The 23,946-nt window shown below is 45.0% G+C and overlaps 1 protein-coding gene across 1 annotated transcript; it reads right to left on the bottom strand.

Annotated features, from left to right (window-relative positions):
• Positions 1-15,550: 15,550 nt before the first annotated feature.
• Positions 15,551-19,901, bottom strand: LOC130110513 (angiopoietin-related protein 4-like). Its single transcript, XM_056277631.1, has 7 exons — positions 19,401-19,901; positions 18,926-19,036; positions 18,389-18,476; positions 16,981-17,094; positions 16,620-16,715; positions 16,229-16,507; positions 15,551-16,104 (listed from the first exon to the last, which is right to left on the bottom strand). The coding sequence occupies exons 1-7, from the start codon at positions 19,830-19,832 to the stop codon at positions 15,923-15,925; spliced, it is 1,302 nt and encodes a 433-aa protein (XP_056133606.1). The 5' UTR covers positions 19,833-19,901; the 3' UTR covers positions 15,551-15,922.
• Between the last annotated feature and the right edge of the window lie 4,045 nt (positions 19,902-23,946).

The raw sequence follows: 23,946 nt of genomic DNA, 5'->3' as shown, positions 1-23,946 counted from the left end.
GTTTAAAATAATAATAATGATAAAATCAGAAGGTGGTGTAAGCATTACACAGTAGTCAAGTATGACTGTATTATTAGTTCAGTGTCTTCCTTTAGTAGTCTACTGACATTAGTTAACTATTAATCTGGTGTTTTTACAGCACTGAACCATTTATATCACCAAAGCCTGTTGAAGAAAAAAAAGTCACGACATTGATATAAGATGCCTAAAGTGCAGCATATGAATCATAATAATGATTACTGATAATCTCAATCATAATATCTGGCAAATGAATTTGGATAGTAGATTATTTTAGTGATGTCCAGCCTCTCAGACAGGGCTGGTGTGGGTGTTTTAACATTGTATAGTGTCTGTCAGACATCCGGGGTGACAGGATCCTGAGCATTCTTTATGGGGAGGTGGATGAGTAGATGGATGGAGAGGTGGATGAGTCTGAGGTGGACGTCATTCATGTTGCCTCCCCAGCTTTGGAGGAACACAAGACTGGCAAGGGGGGCCCAAGACGACCAGCACTCTTCCACAGCTGCAGGAGGCTACCGGAGCTCCAGTCTGTCAGAGGACCGCCTATCGTGCGCCGCCATGCACATTGCTTTTCTCTCAGGGTGATACCCCCATGCAAGACAAACACACACACACACACACACACACACACACACACACACACACACACACACACACACACACACACACACACACACACACACACACACACACACACACGTAGACACTAATTAACATACAGAGCTCTGTTATCATATCTTGAAATTTGTGACATGTTCATTTTGTTGTTTTTCTTTTTACTTTCTTCTCTGTAAATTACTTTTTGACAAAACTTCATGCATGAATTCATCCATCCATTTTCTGAACCGCTTATCCTGCTCTCATGGGGATGGGGATGCTGGAGCCTATCCCAGCACTCATTGGGCGGCAGGCGGGGAGACACCCTGGACAGGCCGCCAGAGTATCACACAGGGCCGACATACACACACACATTCATGCCTAGGGGACAATTTAGTATGGATGATTCACCTGACCTGCATGTCTTTGGACTGTGGGAGGAAACCGGAGCCCCCGGAGGAAACCCACACAGACATGGGGAGAACATGCAAACTCCACACAGGATGACCCGGGACGACCCCCAAGGTTGGACTACCCCGGAGCTCGAACCCAGGACCTTCTTGCTGTGAGGTGACTGTGCTAACCACTGTATCACCATGCCGCCCATGCACGAATTCCTCTTGACTTATCAGTTCAGCACTGCTTTAATAGAAATCGACTCCCTGCTGTTTTCAACTGCTGTTTCTTAGTTTTCTCATCTGCAACCCTGTTACTGTCAATGATGTTTTGCAGTGTATGTAGTGTGATACGTCTCTTTTCTCTTGGCAGCAGGAATCCTGAGATTACGCTTCCACTGGTGGAAACCAGAGCGGACTGTGTTGGCAAGGTGAGAGCACATTCACAACTCCAAAACATCCTGACATGTCTGTGATGCCTTAGATCCCGTTGTGTGCTGAGGTGCTCTGTACAGAGGTGTACTGAGGTGTGTTTGGTCTGGTTTCTCTCCCAGATTGTCTGCACTGGGGAATTGGAGCTGCCTGTGGCCTTCAGAGAGAGAGAGTTTCAGAGCATGATAATCAGCACAGATGTGTCACTTTATAAACCAAATTGTACACGTGTAAATAATTGCTGTTAGATGGGATTTTACAATATTCATGATAATAGAATTAATAGAGAATAATAAACCATGTTTTTCCTGAATATATACTATAATGAGACTAGATTTTAATGATCTGTGCCCTCTGGCTATGTTAACTTATAACATTAATAAAGCAAGGACGACTTCTCTCGTGCTGGGTGTTTATTCACCGACCGGATTCCGACTGACGTTGTTACGTACATCACGTGACTTTGTTGTGGCACTACGGAAAGCCGTAAGGGACATTAGCAAATCAAATATTACTAGCAAATATTACATCTCCCTTTTTCTGAAAAGTGCTGCTTTCTCTGCAGAGATACAGACCACGTTGAGCACGTTTATAAGCGAATACAATCTTAATAAGAAAGAATATGAAAGTGGAACTCTTATATAACTGGACTGCAACAAGTAGTGTAAAACATTTCCTTCACTGTCTAAATGTGACGCCGTAATAACATTTCATCTTTTTTTTTTTCCATTTCATTACTGGTAACTGCAAACAGCAGGTAGGTACACAAGGTAAGTGAACGCTGTAAATATTTCTTTTCAAAACATAGCAGGTATAGTAAAGGTTGGTGTAAAATTCTCTCTTTTTTTTAACATTCATAAGTCAAGGATTTGTCTTGGTTTGATCGTGCGACCTGACCTCGTGGTGTAACCAGGCTGTGTGTCTGGTTGTCGCTGATTGTTTGTGTCTGAAGGTTCAGCATGCTCTTGCTGATGGGCTTGTGTGTTGTTGTTAGCGCTGGTAACAGTCTGCTGTGAAGTGTGTGTGTGTGTAGTGTGAGTGTTCACTCTGCTTTGTTGCAGGTGTTGACGGTTGCGTCGGTAGATCTGACCTTCTTTGGTTTGGATGTGGTAGCTCCTGTCTGTGTTCGCTGGTCTTTCCACAGTTGCAGGTCTCCAGGATCCATCCTCCTGCCGGAAGCGGATTGGTGTGCCTGCGGGCAGGTGGGGCAGAGGTTTGGCTGTTCGGTTGTAGTACGCCTGCTGGCGCTGTTGACATACCTCTCTCCTTTTGTGAACATCATCCTGACTGGCGATCTGTGGCTGCAGGTGTTTTGCTGTTGATGGGAGAATGGACCGCAGCCTCCGACTCATCAGTAGCTGTGCCGGTGATTTCAGGTTGTCCACCGGTGTGTTGCGATACTCCAGTAAGCTCATGTAGGGGTCTTTGTTCTCAGCTTTGGCTTTGTCCAGGATGCGTTTGGCCGTCTGGACAGTCTTCTCGGAGAGGCCGTTGCTCTGTGGGTAGTGGGGGCTTGTGGTGGTGTGTGAGAAACCCCATGTCTGTGAGATGTTGCGGAACTCACCAGAGCTGTAGCACGGACCGTTGTCGCTGATGATAGTCTCGGGGATTCCGTGTCGAGCCATTGCTGCTTTCAGCTTCATGATGACGGTAGATGAGGTGCAGCTGTAAAGTCTCTCTAGCTCGAAGAATCTGGAGTAGTAGTCCACAGTGACTATGAAGTCCTGTGAGTTCCATGTGAATAGGTCTGTGCCTATCACTTGCCACGGCCGCTCGGGTATGGCATGTGACATCATTGGTTCCTTTGCATTTGCGCTGCGCCGTTCTTGGCATATGCTGCAGTCTGCTACCGCATCCTCGATCTGTTTCCCCATGCCAGGCCAGAACAGTAAGTCTCTTGCTTGGCATTTGCTTTTTTCCACGCCAAGGTGGCTGGCATGGATGCGCTGTATCATGTCCTTGCGAAGCTTTTGGGGGACAATGATTCTCTCACCTTTGAACAGGATACCGTCCATTTCTGAGATTTCTGCTCTGTGGTTCCAGTATTCCTGGATGCTGGGCGGGCACTTTTTCTTTGTGTCTGGCCAGCCAGTGAGTGTGGCTCGTCTGAGTGCGGTGAGCTGTGGATCTTGCGCGGTTTCCTGCTTGATTTCTGTGAGTCTTGTGTCGCTCACAGGGATGTTGCTGAGGACTGTGTGCACTTGGGCCTCCATCCCTTCCTGTAGGTCACTGTCGTGGTGTTCTATTGACTTGCGTGACAGTGTGTCGGCCACCGGTATGTCCTTACTGGGGCGGTGGATGATTTGGATGTCGTATTTTTGGAGCGCCAGGATCATCCGTTGCAGCCGGGGTGGTGCTGCTGCCAGTGGCTTTTTTAGTATTGCCTCCAGAGGCTTGTGGTCTGACTCCACAATCACTTTTCGTCCGTACATGTACTCGTGGAACCTCTTGCAGCCGAAGACCACAGCGTAGAGCTCCTTCTCTATCTGTGCGTAGTTTTCTTCAGTGCTGTTGAGTGACTTGGACGCATAGGCAATTGGTTTGCCATCTTGGAGCATGACAGCCCCAAGGCCACTTTTGGATGCATCCACTTGGAGTCGCAGCTCTTTCTGCGGGTCGAAATATGAGAGTACTGGACCTGGGTGCTGTGTAATGAGATTCTTCATCTCTTGGAACGCCTTGTCGTGGACTGCATCCCACACAAACTCACTGTCCTTTTTCAGAAGCTGTCTGAGGGGTGAGTTTATCTGTGAGAGGTGTGGAGCGAATCTGGTGAGGTAGTTGATCATGCCGAGGACTGTCTCCAGCTCTGCTTTGTTCTGTGGGGGTTGCATGTCCTTGACCGCCTTCACCTTGTGTAGATCTGGTTTGATGCCTTCGTGTGAGAGCGTGTGGCCGAAGTAGCGTACCTCGGACACGCATATGTGACACTTGTTGGGGTTGAGCCTCACCCCTCGCTCCCTTGTGCGCTTCAGCATCGCTCTGAGACGCTGGTCATGTTCCTCTTTAGTCTTGCCGAACACTAGTATGTCGTCCACTATGGCCGTCACACCGTCCAATCCTTCATATGTTTCATCCACGTGTCTCTGGAACTCGTCTTGAGCGGACACGATTCCGAATGGCAGTCTGAGGAAACGATACCTGCCAAACACTGTGTTAAATGTCGTCAACATTGAGGATTCAGTGCTCAGTTTGATGGCCCAATAGCCTGACCGCGCGTCTAACACGCTAAAGTACTCAGCTCCAGCGAGCTTTGTGGTGGCGTCCTCCAGCGTGGGGAGGGGGTAGTGAGGTCATTGTATCACTTTGTTAAGAGCTCTGGGGTCTAAACACACTAAGTTTGCCTGTCTTTGGCTTCTCAACAATGACGAGTGCGTTCACCCATTCTGTGGGTTCTGTTACCTTACAGATTATGCCGCCTTTCTCCATGCTGTCAAGCTCGTCCCTCAGTTTGCTGCGTAGGGCGATGGGGATTCTGCGTGGCGGGCAGACGACCGGCATTGCACCTGGTGTGACGCGGAAGGTGCACTCGCCTGGGAACTCTCCTATTCCCTGGAAAACATCTGCATACTCATCCATTATGCTCTGTGATGTGACATTGTTTTCCTCGCTCACAGCCATCACTATTTTTACCAAGTTTAGGTCACGGCATGTTTTCATTGCCATGACTGGTGGGGCGTTTGTGTCAATGACGTAAAAGTCCAGCATCATTGCATTGTCTCTGTACTTACATTTGAGTTTGCATGTGCCTTTCACGCTCAACGCGCCTCCTCCATATTCAGTGAGTCTGTGTATTGCTGGTTTCAGTGTCACATTTTTGAACAGCGCCTGGAACAGGTTGGTGGGAATAGTATTGGCCTGTGCCCCAGTGTCTAGTTTAAACTTTACCTTCTGTGGAGGTGTGCCAATTCCAACCTCTACGTAAGCCTGCTCGTTGCTTTTTCCGTTGTTCTGTATTGAGATGCAGTCTATGTACAGCTCTGTCTGTTCTCCCACAGCGGTGCTCTCCACTGTAATGTTGTCGAAGTACAGTTCTTCCTGCTCTCTGTCAGTGGTGTACTCTTCTGGGTTCTCTCCGACGGCATGTACTGTGCCGCGGTAGTACTTTGTCTGTCCCTAGGAGCTAGACTTGCATACTTTAGCAAAATGATTGAGCTTCTTGCATTTAATGCATTGTTTACCCTTAGCTGGGCAAGTGGCTTTAGCGCCGTGTAGCCCTCCACAATAGCTACACGCCCTGGCGGCGGTGCTAACGTTACCCTCCCTTTGTCTGAAGTTAGCGTTAGCTGCTTTGGGTGCGTTCGGTTTGTAAGTCTTTCTGCCTATTGCGTGCACCGTTTCATGTGTGCTGCCCTGGCCCATAGACTTTAGCTGTTGCTTTGCTAGCTCGTGTGAGCGGGCTACATCTATGGCTTTTTCTAGCGTTAGCTCAGCTCCCTGGCTAAGTAGCTTTTCTCTCACTCTGGGTGAGTTGGTGGCAAACACGATGCGGTCCCTGACCATCTCGTCGGCATTTGGGTAGCCAGTCTTTGACTAGGAGCTTTAGCTCAGTTACAAATCGTTCGAAGGATTCACTCTCTCCCTGCATCTTTTCATGAAATTTATATCTGGCATACATCGGGTTTGCTTTGGGGGTGATGTACTCAGTGTACTTATCGTAGTACGTTTCTAGCTTCTTGGCTTGTTCTCCGCTGAGTGTCCAAGTGTTGTGCACATCGCGCCCTTTTTCCCCTATCCAGAGCAGGAGGTAGCTGCATTTCTCCTCTTCGTTCTTCCCGCGCAGGGGGCCCTTGAACATTAGCTCCGTTGTTTGTCGAAATCGTCTCCATGATTCAAGTAAGTTCGCCGATTCCCAGTCCATCCGTGGAGCTGGAACGCCGTACGAATCCATATTGGGTATTTAAACTCCGCTACTCTGACACCATGTAATGATCTGTGCCCTCTGGCTAAGTTAACTTATAACATTAATGAAGCAAGGACGACTTCTCTCTTGCTGGGTGTTTATTCATCGACCGGATTCCCACTCACGTTGTTACGTACATCACGTGACTTTGTTGTGGCGCTACGGAAAGCCGTAAGGGACATTAGCAAATCAAATATTACTAGCAAATATTACATAGATGTCCCAAGTAAAACAACATTAAGCCCCTCAATCAACCACAGAATATCCCTGGCCTTACATAAAGTATTAAAGGGATAGTAAAGGTAACGGAAATACATTCATGGGTTTGTAGCTTGTTATAGTGAGAGCCCATACCCATAAGGAACGTAACAAACACTATTTGACCATTCATGAAGAAGTTGTGTTCGTTTTTGTCATTGTTCTACTTCCACAAGGAGGCTGCCATGCAGTGTGCTGGAAGAGGGATGCATGCCATCACATAGGCTCAATGCTGAGAAACCCTAACTGTGTCCCTCTTAACTACAGAGGAAACTAAATGTGTAAGTTGAAATCAACATCTGCAGACAAGATGGCAAAAAGTGACATGGAGGGAAGCAAGTACAAATTAGACTATTCAGATATGACCAGAAATGTAAAGCGCTTTGAGTGGCTGTTGCAGCTAGAAAAGCGCTATATATCTATATATATCTATATATACACACACTCATCGGCCACTTTATTAGGCACACCTGTCCAACTGCTCGTTAACGCAAATTTCTAATCAGCCAATCACATGGCAGCAACTCAATGCATTTAGGCATGTAGACATGATTAAGACGATCTGCTGCAGTTCAAACCGAGCATCAGAATGGGGAAGAAAGGTGATTTAAGTGACTTTGAACGTGGCATGGTTGTTGGTGCCAGACGGGCTGGTCGGAGTATTTCAGAAACTGCTGATCTACTGGGATTTTCACGCACAACCATCTCTAGGGTTTACAGAGAATGGTCCGAAAAAGAGAAAATATCCAGTGAGCGGCAGTTCTGTGGGCGAAAATGCCTTGTTGATGCCAGAGGTCAGAGGAGAATGGCCAGACTGGTTCGAGCTGACAGAAAGGCAACAGTAACTCAAATAACCACTCATTACAACCGAGGTATGCAGAAGAGCATCTCTGAACGCACAACACGTCGAACCTTGAGGCAGATGGGCTACAGCAGCAGAAGACCACACCGGGTGCCACTCCTGTCAGCTAAGAACAGGAAACTGAGGCTACAATTCGCACAGGCTCACCAAAATTGGACAATAGAAGATTGGAAAAACGTTGCCTGGTCTGATGAGTCTCGATTTCTGCTGCGACATTCGGATGGTAGGGTCAGAATTTGGCGTCAACAACATGAAAGCATGGATCCATCCTGCCTTGTATCAACGGTTCAGGCTGGTGGTGGTGGTGTAATGGTGTGGGGGATATTTTCTTGGCACACTTTGGGCCCCTTAGTACCAATTGAGCATCGTGTCAACGCCACAGCCTACCTGGGTATTGTTGCTGACCATGTCCATCCCTTTATGACCGCAGTGTTCCCATCTTCTGATGGCTACTTCCAGCAGGATAATGCGCCATGTCATAAAGCTCGAACCATCTCAGACTGGTTTCTTGAACATGACAATGAGTTCACTGTACTCAAATGGCCTCCACAGTCACCAGCTCTCAATCCAATAGAGCACCTTTGGGCTGTGGTGGACCGGGAGATTCGCATCATGGATGTGCAGCCGACAAATCTGCAGCAACTGCGTGATGCTATCATGTCAATATGGACCAAAGTATCTGAGGAATGTTTCTAGTACCTTGTTGAATCTATGCCACGAAGGATTAAGGCAGTTCTGAAGGCAAAAGGGGGTCCAACCCGGTACTAACAAGGTGTACCTAATAAAGTGACCAGTGAGTGTGTGTGTGTATACACTGCTCAAAAAAATAAAGGGAACACATAAGCAATGCAATGTAGCTCCAAGTCAGTCACACTTTTGAGATATCAACCTGTCCAGTTAGGAAGCAACACTGATTTGTGAATCAATTTCACCTGTTGGTAAATTGTCTAATTTCCACCAGGTGGAAATTAGATAATTTGCAAGACAACCCCTATAAAAGGAATGGATTTGCAGGTGGTGGCCACAGACCATTTGCCTGTCCTCATCTTTTCTGGCCGATCTTTGGTTAGTTTTTCATTTTGCTAGTGCCCTCACTACTAGAGGTGGCATGAGGCGGTATCTGCAACCTACAGAAGTTGCTTAGGTAGTGCAGCTCATCCAGGATGGTACATCAATGCGTGCTGTGGCAAGAAGATTTGATGTGTCTCCCAGCACAGTGTCCAGAGCACGGAGGAGGTACCAGGAGACAGGCCAGTACACCAGGAGACATGGAGGGGGCCGCAGGAGGACAACAACCCCGCAGCAGGACCGCTATCTGGTCCTTTGTGCAAGGAGGAGCAGGAGGAGCACTGCCGGAGCCCTACAAAACGACCTTCAACAGGCCACTAATGTGCAGGTTCCTGCTCAAACAGTGAGAAACAGAATGCATGAGGATGGTATGAGGGCCCGACGTCCACAATTGGGGCCTGTGCTCACAGCCCAACACCGTGCAGCCCGATTGACCTTTGCCAGAGAACATCTTGGTTGGCAGATTCACCATTGGCGCCCTGTGCTCTTCACAGATGAGAGCAGGTACAAATTGAACACATGTGACAGACGTGAGAGAGTCTGGAGACGCTGTGGAGAACGTTCTGCTGCCTGCAACATCCTCTAGCATGACCGGTTTGGCGGTGGGTCAGTGATGGTCTGGGGAGGCATATCCTTGGAGGGCCGCACAGACCTCTACGTGCTAGCCAGAGGTACCATGACTGCCATTAGGTACCGGGATGAGATCCTTAGACCCATTGTCAGACCATATGCTGGTGCAGTGGGCCCTGGGTTCCTGCTCATGCATGACAATGCTCGTCCTCATGTGGCCAGAGTGTGTCAGCAGTTCCTGTATGTTGAGGGCATTGATGCTATGGACTGGCCTGCACGTTCCCCAGATCTGAATCCAATCGAGCACCTCTGGGACATCATGTCTCGTACCATCCGCCAACGCGATGTCACACCACAGACTGTCCAGGAGTTGACCGATGCCCTGATCCAGGTCTGGGAGGAGATCCCTCAGGAGACCATCCGTCGTCTCATCAGGAGCATGCCCAGACGTTGTAGGGAGTGCATACAGGCACGTGGAGGGCACACACACTACTGAGCCTCATTTTGAATCGTCTTGAAGAATTTCCACAGAAGTTGGATCAGCCTATGTTCTCATTTTCCACTTTGATTTTGAGTATGATTCTGAATCCAGACCTTAATGGGCTAATGCTTTTGATTTCCGTTGATCATTCTTAGGTTATTTTGCTCTAAACACATTCCTCTGTCTAATAAATAAAGATTTTCAGCTGAAATATTTCATTCATCGAGGTCTATATTGTGTTTTTAGGTGTTCCCTTTATTTTTTTGAGCAGTATATATATATATATATATATATATATATATATATATATATATACACTACCGTTCAAAAGTTTGGGATCACCCGAACAATTTTGTGTTTTCCATCAAAAGTCACACTTATTCACCACCATATGTTGTGAAATGAATAGAAAATAGAGTCAAGACATTGACAAGGTTAGAAATAATGATTTGTATTTGAAATAAGATTTTTTTTACATCAAACTTTGCTTTTGTCAAAGAATCCTCCATTTGCAGCAATTACAGCATTGCAGACCTTTGGCATTCTAGCTGTTAATTTGTTGAGGTAATCTGGAGAAATTGCACCCCACGCTTCCAGAAGCAGCTCCCACAAGTTGGATTGGTTGGATGGGCACTTCTTGCGTACCATACGGTCAAGCTGCTCCCACAACAGCTCAATGGGGTTCAGATCTGGTGACTGCGCTGGCCACTCCATTACCGATAGAATACCAGCTGCCTGCTTCTGCTCTAAATAGTTCTTGCACAATTTGGAGGTGTGTTTAGGGTCATTGTCCTGTTGTAGGATGAAATTGGCTCCAATCAAGCGCTGTCCACTGGGTATGGCATGGCGTTGCAAAATGGAGTGATAGCCTTCCTTATTCAGAATCCCTTTTACCCTGTACAAATCTCCCACCTTACCAGCACCAAAGCAACCCCAGACCATCACATTACCTCCACCATGCTTAACAGATGGCGTCAGGCATTCTTCCAGCATCTTTTCATTTGTTCTGCGTCTCACAAACGTTCTTCTTTGTGATCCAAACACCTCAAACTTGGATTCATCCGTCCACAACACTTTTTTCCAGTCTTCCTCTGTCCAATGTCTGTGTTCTTTTGCCCATCTTAATCTTTTTCTTTTATTGGTCAGTCTCAGATATGGCTTTTTCTTTGCCACTCTGCCCTGAAGCCCAGAATCCCGCAGCCGCCTCTTCACTGTAGATGTTGACACTGGTGTTTTGCGGGTACTATTTAATGAAGATGCCAGTTGGGGACCTGTGAGGCGTCTGTTTCTCAAACTAGAGACTCTAATGTACTTATCTTCTTGCTCAGCTGTGCAACGCGGCCTCCCACTTCTTTTTCTACTCTGGTTACAGCCTGTTTGTGCTGTCCTCTGAAGGGAGTAGTACACACCGGTGTAGGAAATCTTCAATTTCTTAGCAATTTCTCGCATGGAATAGCCTTCATTTCTAAGAACAAGAATAGACTGTCGAGTTTCAGATGAAAGTTCTCTTTTTCTGGCCATTTTGAGCGTTTAATTGACCCCACAAATGTGATGCTCCAGAAACTCAATCTGCTCAAAGGAAGGTCAGTTTTGTAGCTTCTGTACCGAGCTAAACTGTTTTCAGATGTGTGAACATGATTGCACAAGGGTTTTCTAATCATCAATTAGCCTTCTGAGCCAATGAGCAAACACATTGTACCATTAGAACACTGGAGTGATAGTTGCTTGAAATGGGCCTCTATACACCTATGTAGATATTGCACCAAAAACCAGACATTTGCAGCTAGAATAGTCATTTACCACATTAGCAATGTATAGAGTGTATTTCTTTAAAGTTAAGACTAGTTTAAAGTTATCTTCATTGAACAGTACAGTGCTTTTCCTTCAAAAATATGGACATTTCAATGTGATCCCAAACTTTTGAACGGTAGTGTATATAAAGATAAAGACCAGCAGTCTACTTAAGTGCAGGAAAATAGTGTAAAACACAAATGTTGAGGTTGGCCTGTGGTCCCATATAACTTTTTTTTTTTGGCATCCTCTCCTTTTCTCCCCAGTTATATCCAGCCAATTACCCCACTCTTCTGAGCCATCCCGGTTGTTGCTCCACCCCCTCTGCTGATCCAGGGAGGACCGCAGTCTACCACATGCCTCCTCCCATACATTTGGAGTCACCAGCCGCTTCTTTTCACCTGACAGTAAGGAGTTTCACCAGGGGCGTAGCACGTGGGAGGATCACGCTATTCCCCCAGTTCCCCCTCCCCCCTGAACAGGCACCCCGACCGACCAGAGGAGGCGCTCATGCAGCGACTGGGACACATACCCACATCCGGCTTCCCACCCAATGCCCGACCAAGCCGGAAGTAACACGAGGATTTGAACTGCCGATCCCTGTGTTGGTGGACAACGGAATTGACCTCTACGTTACCCAGACCTTGTTACAGGACTTTTTAACCAACCACTGCTACTTTAGCAATCGGAGATGACGTGTCATGTGATTACAGAGTGGATGGCGTATGCCTGCATCGTCAACGATAGACATCTCCGATTTCGTTTTGTTTCTGTAAGGTAAAATTTGATAATGATGTCTTTGTTTTTATTTTGTTATGTTTTTCAAATTTTTTTCCATGTCTAGTTAGTGAATAACTCATATGAAGGAGTCACGTGTCTGCTGCTGAACATGCCGGCTTCTCTGGGCTACACAGTGCTGGCCATCGATGCCTTTGAAGGAGATGTGAAAAACAAAAAGTTAGCCGTCTCTCAGAATAGCCGCCTGGTTCTAGAACAGCTCTTACTGCCTCAGATACTTGGAAAGAGACAGACGGATGGATACGTAGATGGACACACACACACACACACATGTTTATATGATCGGTAAGCAGACACATATAGATACCTAAATTTAGTCAAATAATCCTGGGCTGGCAATGGAGGAAATGTGATATTAACAGTAACTGGATATTGCTGTGCAATCAAAGAAATTCTAACATAATCAGATTGAAATATTATACTAATGTTAATGTACCATCATCATCAGTGGCCACTCGGGGTCGAGTATGGCTGTCCTTCTGGGTCCTTGTGGGTCTTCAGGTGGGTGTAAAGGCTGACCCTGGAGCCGCATATTTCGGGGCAATGTGGGCAAGGGTGTGAAGAAGTGGTTGAGGATGTGGTTTGGGCCTTTCTGGTAACTCACTCCTTTCTGAGTCAGCACTTGTTTTCAGCAGCACAGTGAAAGTCATGGTTGTAGTGCCCAGCACCCTCGTGGATAGCCAGTCTCCAGACCTCCCTGTTTTTTGCTGCTTGTTCCCAGGTGTTAAGGTTGATGCCAGACCTTTTGATGTGGGCCTTGATGTTATCTTTACATCACTTCTTTTGTTCTCCTGGGCACAGCATCCTGTCATGAGCTTGAGAGTAAAGGAGTTGTTTCGGGAGGCAAGAGTCAGACACGTGGAGGACATGGCCAGTCCACTTCAGCTGATGTTGTGTGATGGTGGCAGTTATAGTAGGCATGTTGGCCTCCTTGAGGATGCTGAAGTTGGTGCGCTTATCCTCCCAGCTGATCTTAAGGTGCCTGCTATATGTGGTCTAGGTTTCTGAACCATACAGTAGGGTGGGAAGCACTGCTCCTTTGTACATCGGAATTTTTGTTCTGGCCTGGAGGTCGCAGTTTTCAAAAATAATTTTACTCAATCTTGAGAAGGCCCGGCTGGCACAACTGAGACGATGGTGTATTTCAGTGTCAATGTTGGCTTTGGAGGAGAGAAGGCTGCCAAGATATGGGAACTGTTCCATGTTTTCAAGTCTAGTGTTGTCTACAGAGATGGATGAGGGCAGAGCAGGCATATTTCTGTTGGGTGGGGGTTGGTAGAGGATATGGAATTATTTATTGAATTATTTTTTTCTAAAGAAAAACAAACGTTCTCATGCAGTAGGATGGCGACTCCTCTTTTTCTTTTTCTTTTCCTTTTTTACTATGAGAGGCACGGAACAGCCTCCCCGCCCACTCCCTTCTTAGTTTTGCATGTTCATTTTCTTCTAAATGTGTTGCTTGTAGTAATGCTACTGAACAGTTAAGTTTTTTTCAGTTGGTCCAGTATTTTCCCCCCTCTTTGTTGGGTGGTTTAAGCCACGGATATTATTGCTTATTATCCTTAGATTTTGCATTTAAATTATTGTTAACCTTTTCTTATAATGTAGTTTTGATACCCATCTATATAGGATTGCTATGTTTTTATACTGTGTAAACATCATCAAACATGAAAAACATAAATGAACAAATAAAGACAATAACCTTAGCAAACTTCCAACCAAAACGGTAAACCCCAGCTGGTTTCTGAAACCCTCAGCTCCCAGAAAGAAATGAGGGTGGAGAGCTCTGACTATCTCTCCATGCGTAAGCACACTAAAAGTGTAGAGTGCAACCTGCATAGAATTAAACAGGTTGTGAGTGTTCCTTTATAAGGAGTAAGCTTTCTTTGTAGGCTACATCACTGCTGCCCGGAATAACCACATAGTTCTTAAAATGATATTTCTTTTGGAACAAAACAAAACTAGCCAGTGCAAAGTACCAACCAAAACGATCAAGTAGTACTTGTTTTTCATTTAAATTAATAACTATCAAACAGGTTGTTAAGTTTCTTTAAATTCAAGTATTATATAAATTAAAGTAAATTAAAGTAATCCTTCTATTAATTTCCCACCTGTTGATTGTCATTATGTGTTGATTAGTCATGTAGTAAGATGCGGAGATCAGCTTCACACATTTGTCCTCTTGCAGCTCCCCTCTCGGCCACAGACCACTGGTCCTGTAATACAGACCACTGGTCCTGGCATATTATTTCTCTCTCCAGCGTCTCTCTGCTACCACCTTAAAAGTAATCCCCATCTTCTCCAGTGTGGGCGCTGCCTCGGCAAGTGTTTGGAAAGTCTTTGTCCCATTGTCCATAGAGATCTTGAGTCTAGCAGGGTATGGAGACCTGGCTGTGATGTTCATTTCTCGGAGTTGTCTTATCACCTGTCGTACCTCTTCACGCGTCTTCTGGACTTCCGGGGATTAGCCCTGGTCGAAACACACTCTGTCCCCTTGCTACATGATTTGTTTCGGTTTCCAGGCCTGCCGTAGAATTAATTCCTTAGTGAATTAATAGTCTGAATTTCACAATCACCGATCTCGGAGGTGCATGTGCGCTCTCTCCAAACGGATGTCTGTATCTTGCGGTAGTTGTAGTGACTTACGCATCAGTTCTGTGGCGTAGCCCAGCATAAATAATAACGAGTAAGTTACTGAAACATTCAGTTTCTTTTCATATTGCCAGGGTTACTAGGGTTATGACTTTACAGTCCCAGGGGTACTAAGTCAACCCTCTGTGTATTGCGTTACATACTCTTTACCATTAGGTGGCAGCAGTGCTAAATTGAACCGTGCACATACCGGTGACGTGGTTCTCAGGAAACATTCAAATGTGCAATCAGTTTGTTTTTCTTGACAGCGGTGATGTAGGATGGCCAGTTTGCAGTAATAATGTTTCGATCTTTTATCAGTTCTCCTTATAATATTGTATGTTATTTTACCAAAAAAAATGCTGTCGCTGTCCTTATAAGACTATACATTTAAATCTCATATGCGTTGTACATACTCCTATCTCGTCGATATGACCACCTTGTGTCCATAAGGTCACAGGTTCAATTCCTGCAGCAGCTATTTTTTTTCTGTTGCAGTGCCTATGTGTAAGATGCAAAACCCCTAACCGGCTTACCAACTGTCCTGTCTGATTACCTGAGATGTCACAAATTCTGTTTTTGTATCAGAGGCTCGTAGAGATGATCCACTAGGGGAAGCTGTATTTACATCAAGCACTGATGGACAGAACAAGGTTGCGTTGTTTTTTTTTTTTAACTTTGATTTCATGCATGTCTTGCAATTTAAATAAAAATGATTAACTTTAGGTTTTAATGTCATTTGAAGCTTGTAAATGGCAGAAATATGAAACTATACACAACATATATAGGCAATAAAAAAATCAGAAGTGTAGCCCTTTTAAAGGGAATATTGCTGTAGCAGTCAATAAGACTGAGTGTATCCACTGAGACAGTGAGTTAACATATAGCATAGCATATAAAACAACCAACTATCTGGTGTTTTTTTTCCAAACAAATCACTCATCTTTTGCATATTGTAATTAGCAATATACTCTTAGTTCAAATTAGTCCAGCATTATTGTTTTGTCTGAGTGTGCCTGGGAAACTAAAGTGATTGTGGTCATGATGGTCCCTCTCTGACTTTAACGATTTCTTTGGTCCACAGCTCTTTTTAAGACTGGGCCAGATTGATGCACTTATTGCTTAATCACAGCAGGAGCGATCTTCATAATGGTGATCTTCAGAGAGTTGCTTTGTCCATTTGCAGGCGTCCAAAACATGCCCTGTCTTCTGGACTGTTGTCCTTTGTGCAGGTTGGGTCTTCTGCCATACCTGCCGTTTAGGTTTGCCTCCCCACAGCTGCTGAACCACCAACCTCCTGTAAGAGAATAAGGTTCTGGTTAAAGACTTCACCCTAAGGTTGTGCACCAATCAATGCCTTGCTCAAGGGCACTTCTACTGCCAGGAACAGCTTAAGGACAAGTTTCAAGAGATGAGCCTACCTGATAAAAGTTTGGCACATTGGACTTCAGCGCTGAGGTCATTATCTCGGTCTGAGGTGGAGAAAGGGATACCAGAGGTTGCTGGTGTCATGATGCCCTCCAGAGCATCAGAAGAAGAATGCTCTACGTGGAGGGCGTAGTTCCTCTCCTCTCCGTCCAACCTGAACTGGTAACGGCCTGACTGCTCTTGTCCTATCCAATCAGAGAGCACCACCTCCAGCATGTTCAGCCCTTGTCTGGACAGAGAATGGATGTTTTCCAAGCCTAGCCAGAACTCACCTGAGGGTGAAGCAGCAAGTTTCAGACTAGTGTTTGTGACTGATGCAGGAAGAGGAGCCGTGATGTTGATTTTTTTTTTAAATCATTTTTTTAATCCCAAATTTTGACTCACCATCCAAGTGACCAAAGCCCTTTTTGTAATCCTCCCACAGCTGATCAAAGTTCTGGGATCCATCGTGACGTTTCTGAATGACGGTCCATCCGACCCCTGAGTTGGAACAGCGAGAGAAGAGAAGAGAAGCACTTAGGCCACAAAAAGCAAACCACAAATTCAAGATTTCTTATTACAATGTATTCCTGAACCATGTTTTTCTCTCCAAAACAAAATTTCTCAAACGGGCTTAAGTTATAAAACTAGGAAAACCAATGCCAATTTTTTTTGAAATAGTGCATGCGTGTGTGTCTTTTTTTGTTGCTGAATGAGTCAGTTTCTAGTGAAAACTTTCAGGCTAATAATTTTCAGATGGACTCACCCGAAGTCATTTCACAAAAGACGTTGAAGGGGGCAGAGTCTTGAGGCTGGATGGTGTAGACACCGCTGGCTCTCTGCCCTTGTACAAACAGGTCTTGGCAGTCTCTGGGCAAACCTGGAATAGAAGGAACAAAGCAAACCACCGTCCGATGATTCAGTGATTTGGAGCCATGTGGTTACAGCTTCCAAGTTTACCAGGGTGAAAAATGATCACCCCCCCCCCCCCAGCCAAAATGTCGGTAACTCCTTGCTTTGTTAAGGTTGTCCACTTGCCGCTTTGGCAGGTAAACCATCATCATTTGGAGGATGACAAAATGTAGTTAGCTGGTGAATTAGAGAAAGCAGTTGATGAATTTTTGGATGTATGGAAAACTTTGGTGTTTGGATGAAATGTACTGTTACTGTTTTGTGTCAGCCTGTTTATTGTCCCAGGCCTGCTTCACCAAGTGCTTACAGTAGCCTCTGGAATGTCTTGATGCATGCTCAATAATCCAGATAAGAAAACCAAAGAAGGTTGAATTAGTTCATCTGGCTACAACGTCTATTGAATTATTATAAAGGTATCCAGTTGAACTGATTCAACCTTCTTTGATAGCCTTTGGAATGTAGGTGAAACGAAAAAGCCTCTGTCTTCCTTCTACTGATCTTTGGACAGCCTGTGAGCTGCACTATCAGCAGCGAACTTATTGTTAACTGGGGGGGTCAAAGGTAATTTATTTTCTTTTACATTTTGACATTTTTGGATGAGGTGTGACATAACAGCACACTGTGACTTACATACTAGGGATGAGAATAAATGCCTAGGTAGTGGGCATTTAATCTTGAGAAGAACAAACTGCATCAAAACATCTCTGGTGCAATGTAGTTCAGAGCAAAGTTTTTAACACGTGCAGATTAACACATTTCCACAAATTCTATTGCCATTGCTACTGAAATGAATTGGGTTTTGAATGTATCTGTGTTTTCTCCTCGACCCTGAGAGCAGGATAAGCGGCACAGATAATGGATGGATGGATGATATGGGATTGTTGAAAATAACACCATTTAGATAAGAAGGTGATTCAGAAATCAGCAGTTTTATTGCTACTTTAAGAAAGCAGTCGACAGTAACCTTTTAGTGCCCACAGAGTATTAAGACATGCCATCAACTGTTGATGGTTAATTACTGTTGCGAAAGGGAGAAGACTTAACTCTGCAAAAGACTTAAACCTGCAACTAATGTTTTTAGCATGTAAAAAAGGGATATTATTTCTAGACATCCCCTAAAATATAAAATTTGCAATGCCAAGTTTCAGCGATCACCTAGTGGCTTAATGAAAGTGACTTCTTTTTTCTTCTCATTATACCTGAAATATTTCAACATATTTCCATATTTTAAGCAGTACTAACCATTAGAAATCTGCTTTTACCTTCTGGGATGTTGCTTTGTGCCGGGTCAGCCTTCATAGCAGTCTCTCCATCTATGCGTTGGTGTGACTTGACCCTCTTCGTTGTGACCTGAAAGGTGAAACACGGGGTTAAAAATTACCATCAAATCTCGATATGCAACTTACTCTCCTGTCCAACTTGAAGGAAAACAGAATAGTGGAGTGGAGAGGTTGGAGCACTGTTTTCAACACAGTGTGAAGATTGTTGATAACACATTTCCACACATTATCATTATTTAAATGCTTCGAGCTTAAAAGTTGTATGTATTTTCTCTTTAGCGGTGAGAGGGTTTAGAAAATAAGACCATTTTGATATGTTGTTTTAAAAAAGGATAATCCTTTGACTTGAGCCTTGCAGGTTTTTTACTCCTACTATAGTCAGTATGTCCTTTAGTCAAAATGTCCTTTAATTAGCGAACTAAACCTTGATGTGCTCGCTCATTGTGAGTTACTCTGCATGATGGCTCCATGCTCAAATGTCAATAGCCATAGTGTATATAGTATATATGCACGACATACCTTGCTGTTCAGTGCTTGTAGGTAAAGACTCTGTTTGTCCAGTTTATCCTGCTGTTGCTGGATCTTCTCCATCAGGTCATCTATACGTTTGCTCTGTGCCTCCAAGATCCTCTGGAGATAACATCGCGACATGGTTTCATAGATGACTCTTTGTCTCAGATGGATTTACATTTAAGGGTAATCCAACAGCAGTGATACACTTGATTTGCAGCTGCTACTGTACAAGACAATTCATTTCCAGTCTAAAACTGACACTGGTGATAGTTAAAGTAGTGAAAATAGTTTAAGTATCTGGTCAGTTCTGGAAACATATAACTGCTGTGGTCAGTGAAAGGAAAAACAAAAGCTATCCACCCTGTTTTTACTCTCAATGCTTTCAGTCTACACTCACCACTGACACTCATAACTGTCTGAATGGTAAATCAAGGAGGATGAATCAATTTTCCCCAGTAAAACTAATGTGACTTTGTCTCACCTGGATAAAGGGGACCTGGTCGTGGCGACCTGGTCTTGCTGCTCCTAGCGCTGCATCCACCCTCTGCTCCAATCGGTCCACCCTGGAGTGTATGGTCTCGTTCTCCGCCCTCATTTTCTCAACCCTGCTCCTCACTTCATCCAGCTGCTCCTCTGCCAGCTTCTCGATGTTCTCCACCTCTGCCTCTCCACCTTTGTGCCTCTTCTCTAATTCGGCCACGGTGCCGTTCAGGGCCCTCAGCTTGGCGTTGACATCTCTCATGTGGCTCTTGGTCTTCTCCACATGCTCCCTCAGGCCCTGGCCCAGTTGCAGGAGGCCGTGTGCCACCACGTTGACGTCTCCCGAGGAGGCGTACTTCTCTCTGGTGGGGGAACCGGTGGCCGCCTGCACTGGGACGGTCAGCAGGAGAAAGAGAAGCCGGGAGGTCTGCATCTTTTTTCTTTCTTTTTTTTGGTGGGGATCGCAGGTTTGCAGCGGCAAAACGTCCGTCCCTCTTCTCCTGTCTCCACTGTGTGTTTGGTACGTGACGGTCGGCACGGTGAGGTTTTTATTTGCTTCTTCTAAAGCGCCTTAGGAGAAGGCGCGCTCTGATTGGCTGCCAGTGCCGAGGGGGAGGGATGTGTTGCTCACTTTGAGCACAACGGAAGTGTTTGAATGAACGGAGAGACAACTGTGATGCGTTATACGTGGTGGGAAAACCGACTTGTGTTCATTTACCAAACAGAATCATTCTACCAAATTCACTCCGAAGAAATGAAACTGGATCATCCTCCCACGAACCCTTTCTTTACAACAAGGCCTTCTGATGTCTCCATTGTAGTTAGATTCTGTCCTTTACTGTTACTTTACTTTTTACTTTACTGTTTCTTGAGCTTTCTTTTTGTCGTGCTATTTTTCCTGCTTTTCCCTTTTAGTTTATTTAGTCTCTTACTGGCACTTCGTGTTTTTATTGCGTGTGTTTTAATTGTTCCATGTTATTGTAATGCGCTTTGTAGCTATAATAAAGGTACTGTAACGTGCATGGATAAGTAGACACGCTGGCCGTTGGCTAGCGGGTCTGACCCTTTAGTCTAGCGGTTAGCCATGACTCCTGCGGTGCGGGCGATACGGGTTCTCTGCCCGGCCGCGGCAGTTCCTGTGGTTGCGTTGTCCCCCGAATTCGCTACATTGGTGTCAGAAGTGGGATGGAGCGACCGTAAGGCCATCGGAAGCGTATGCGCCCTGAGGCGTGAAGGAGCTTATATGCTTAAGCGTGGGGACGAGCTTCCCGGAGGAGGGGTAGTGTAACGTGCATGGATAAGTAGACACGCTGGCCGCTGGCTGGCGGGTCTGACCCATTAGTCGAGCGGCTAGCGATGTCTCCTGCGGTGCGGGCGATACGGGTTTGCTTCCCGGCCGCGGCAGTTCCTGTGTTTGCGTTGTCCCCCGAATTCGCTACAGTACTATATTGTAGTTGTCTCCTGCGGTGCGGGCGATACGGGTTCGCGTCTCGGCCGCGGCACTTCCTGTGGTTGCCCCCTGAATTCGCTACAATATGAATAAAGTATTGTTATTACTATTGTATTTTCTACCAAATTATTTTGTTCTTGCATAGCCGAACTTAACATCGTTTTATACTTTTTATCGTCCACTCGGTAGGTGTGTTCCACAAAATCTTACATTTACATGAAGAAAAAAAAAACCTATCCTACGTTGTTTTACTTAACAAACAAACTTAATAAATCACTTACAGAGATTTTTTTTAAATAGATAAGTTTTTTTAAGACGACATTTCATGTAGTTCTGATGACTATATCAGGTCAGTTGCTGTCGTTTTCATTGTAGACCACATCTCCACAAAGTCTCCCTGGTCTGGAATAACAGATGTTACAAACCACTGTGGGAAAGTAGAAGAAAGTTGTACCCTCCGCTGACACTTTCTCTCCTGACAAGGGCTGGCAACCAGGAACACGCACCGCAAGAACACACACCTTAATAACATACACTGCAAGAACAAACACCATAATAACACATCGCAACAACACACAGCATATTAACACACCAAAAGAACGCACACCGTAACAACACATAACATAACACACACCGTAACAACCCATACCGTAACAACACACACCGTAACAACACATACTGTAACAACCCACACTGTAACAACACATACCGTAAAACACACATATTGTAACAATACATACTGTAACAACAACACACATCACATACGCCAGGCACATGATGGGCACATTGTAAGGCTTTGTAATGTTCCAAAAATGGCATATATATCGATTTTCCACTGTTGAGGCATTTCTTCAATGCCAAATTCCTGGAACATATTAATTCAGAGTTCATTTGCAGGCTATACATAAAAGACAAACCCCAGAATCCAGAATCCACAGGCACTAAATAGTTCCTCATAAAGTCATCTACAAGTCAACATGTGTGCAGACATACATCGTGATTTCAACAAAAACAAAACCTGACTTGAGCCCAAACAGAACTCACAAACCCATGACTGTTAAACCTTGTCCAGAATGTAACCACTGTCATTTTGTGGACAGGAAACATTTTGTAGAGACAGTAACGAAAAGGAAAATGGAATTCCTCTATTTTTTTGTGTGCCTTGGAACAGATGCATCCTTCTCAAGTTGTGATCCACCAAGAAGTGTTATAAACAAACTCAGGTGAGCGACCTTTCTATGGGTCCAGATGTGCCATGCATTCAGTTTGAAATAAAATGACTGTAGTATAAGAAAAATAAAAATATAAATGAGCTATTATATTAGGCTAATATAAAATAAAATTGTATTTGTAAGGCACCTAAGCCACAAATTGCAGCAAATTAAAACAAATAAAATTATCAGCAATGATAATGACCTGAATAGCTGCATGGTCTTAATTGTATTCAGAAAACCTACAGTCACCTCTTAACCTACTCCAACCTTTATAGTTTCATTCATCCATCCATCCATCCATCCATTATCCAAACCGCTTATCCTGCTCTCAGGGTCACGGGATGCTGGAGACTGTCCCAGCAATCATTGGGTGGCAGGCGGGGAGACACCCTGTACAGGGCGCCAGTCCATCACAGGGCCCACACACACGCACACGCACACACACACACACACACACACACACACACACACACACACACACACACACACCTAGGGACAATTTAGTATGGCCGATTCACCTGACCGGCGTGTCTTTTTATATTGCTAATGATCACTCTCTCTACTTTGAACACAACAAAGTAGGACTCCTGTAATGAACTACCTGGCAGAATAGCAAACCAGCTGTACTGGTTGTGCTTGAGAACATGATAGGGAACAATGTAGACATGGACAGGGAAGATCCGAATGAGACTGGCCATGCTGGGAGTGCACGTATTCCAATATCTGCTATATTTCTCTTTGCTGACGCGTGAGAGACTGTAGAGTTTACAGCAAGGTCCAAAATCAGCAGCAGGAGCTTCTCTTCCTTTGCTCTCAGCAGTATCTGAACACAATGCTCGACTTGCTAATAAAGTTGTACTTGGACAGACCGGTGCCTCCCTGTCCCCTGGCCCAGTTACAATAATAGCTGTTTCCTGTAAGTTGGAATAAGTGTAAAATTAAGATGTAAATGGTTACAAAAAGATCTAAGGAAACCACAAACTTAAGAATGCTTGAAGGCCTGGATTGAGTACATGCACAAAATCATCCAGGTTTAGATATTTCATTATGGTCATAATTTCTCCTGGATCGCCATCTTGCCGTGGTGGTGAAGCTTGCATGTATTAATGATCCCAAGAGCTATGCTGTCCGGAGCTTGGCTCCTGGTAGGGTCACCAAAGGTGGATAGGTCAAGGCGGAGGTTCAAGACGAAGTGCGATCCAACAAAGACCTGAACAGCAGAACTGGCGGAAGATGTCTCCAGTGAAGGTGGATGAAGGCTGCAACAGAGGGTGGTCCCCAATCATCTTGGTTCTCCATGCCATTGGACTCTGGCCACCCCCTGCCAAGGACTGTGTGGTGGCTGCAGGCGCATCAGCCACTCCACGCAAAAAGCAGTCACGTGCAGGCATCCTCCCATTATGTGGCTCCAGGATCAGCCTCTACGCCCACCTGAAGACCCAGAGGGACCCAGAGGGAGGACGGTCATACTCGACCCCGAATAACCGCCGATGATGATATGGTCATCATAAAAGAATAATGTATCCCTAATCACAGGAGCTGTTTCCTGTAAGCTGGAATACATTTTCAATGTTCAAAATACTCAGCACTAAGTGCTATGTTCTTTATATCTTTGTGTATATATTTCCGAATGTTTTTCTTTTACTGAGATCTATACTTATGTACTTACTTGGGCTCTGCCAGAGACCTTGTACAGATTGCATAGAACAGATCCAGGGGGCCTATTTCTAACTTTTCATTCCCAAATTTACATGCTTATTCCTAACTTTGTATATACTGCTTATATTTGCTGTCATGTTACATGTGACCCTTGATGATGTAACTTAATATGGCCAATATAAACTGAATTTGATTCTGATATTTGCTCTCAGTTCCAAAACAAA

The sequence above is a fragment of the Lampris incognitus genome, chromosome 3 (assembly GCF_029633865.1).
Source record: "Lampris incognitus isolate fLamInc1 chromosome 3, fLamInc1.hap2, whole genome shotgun sequence".
NCBI classification, from domain to species: Eukaryota; Metazoa; Chordata; class Actinopteri; order Lampriformes; family Lampridae; genus Lampris; species Lampris incognitus.
This window is presented reverse-complemented; position numbering and strand designations above follow the sequence as displayed.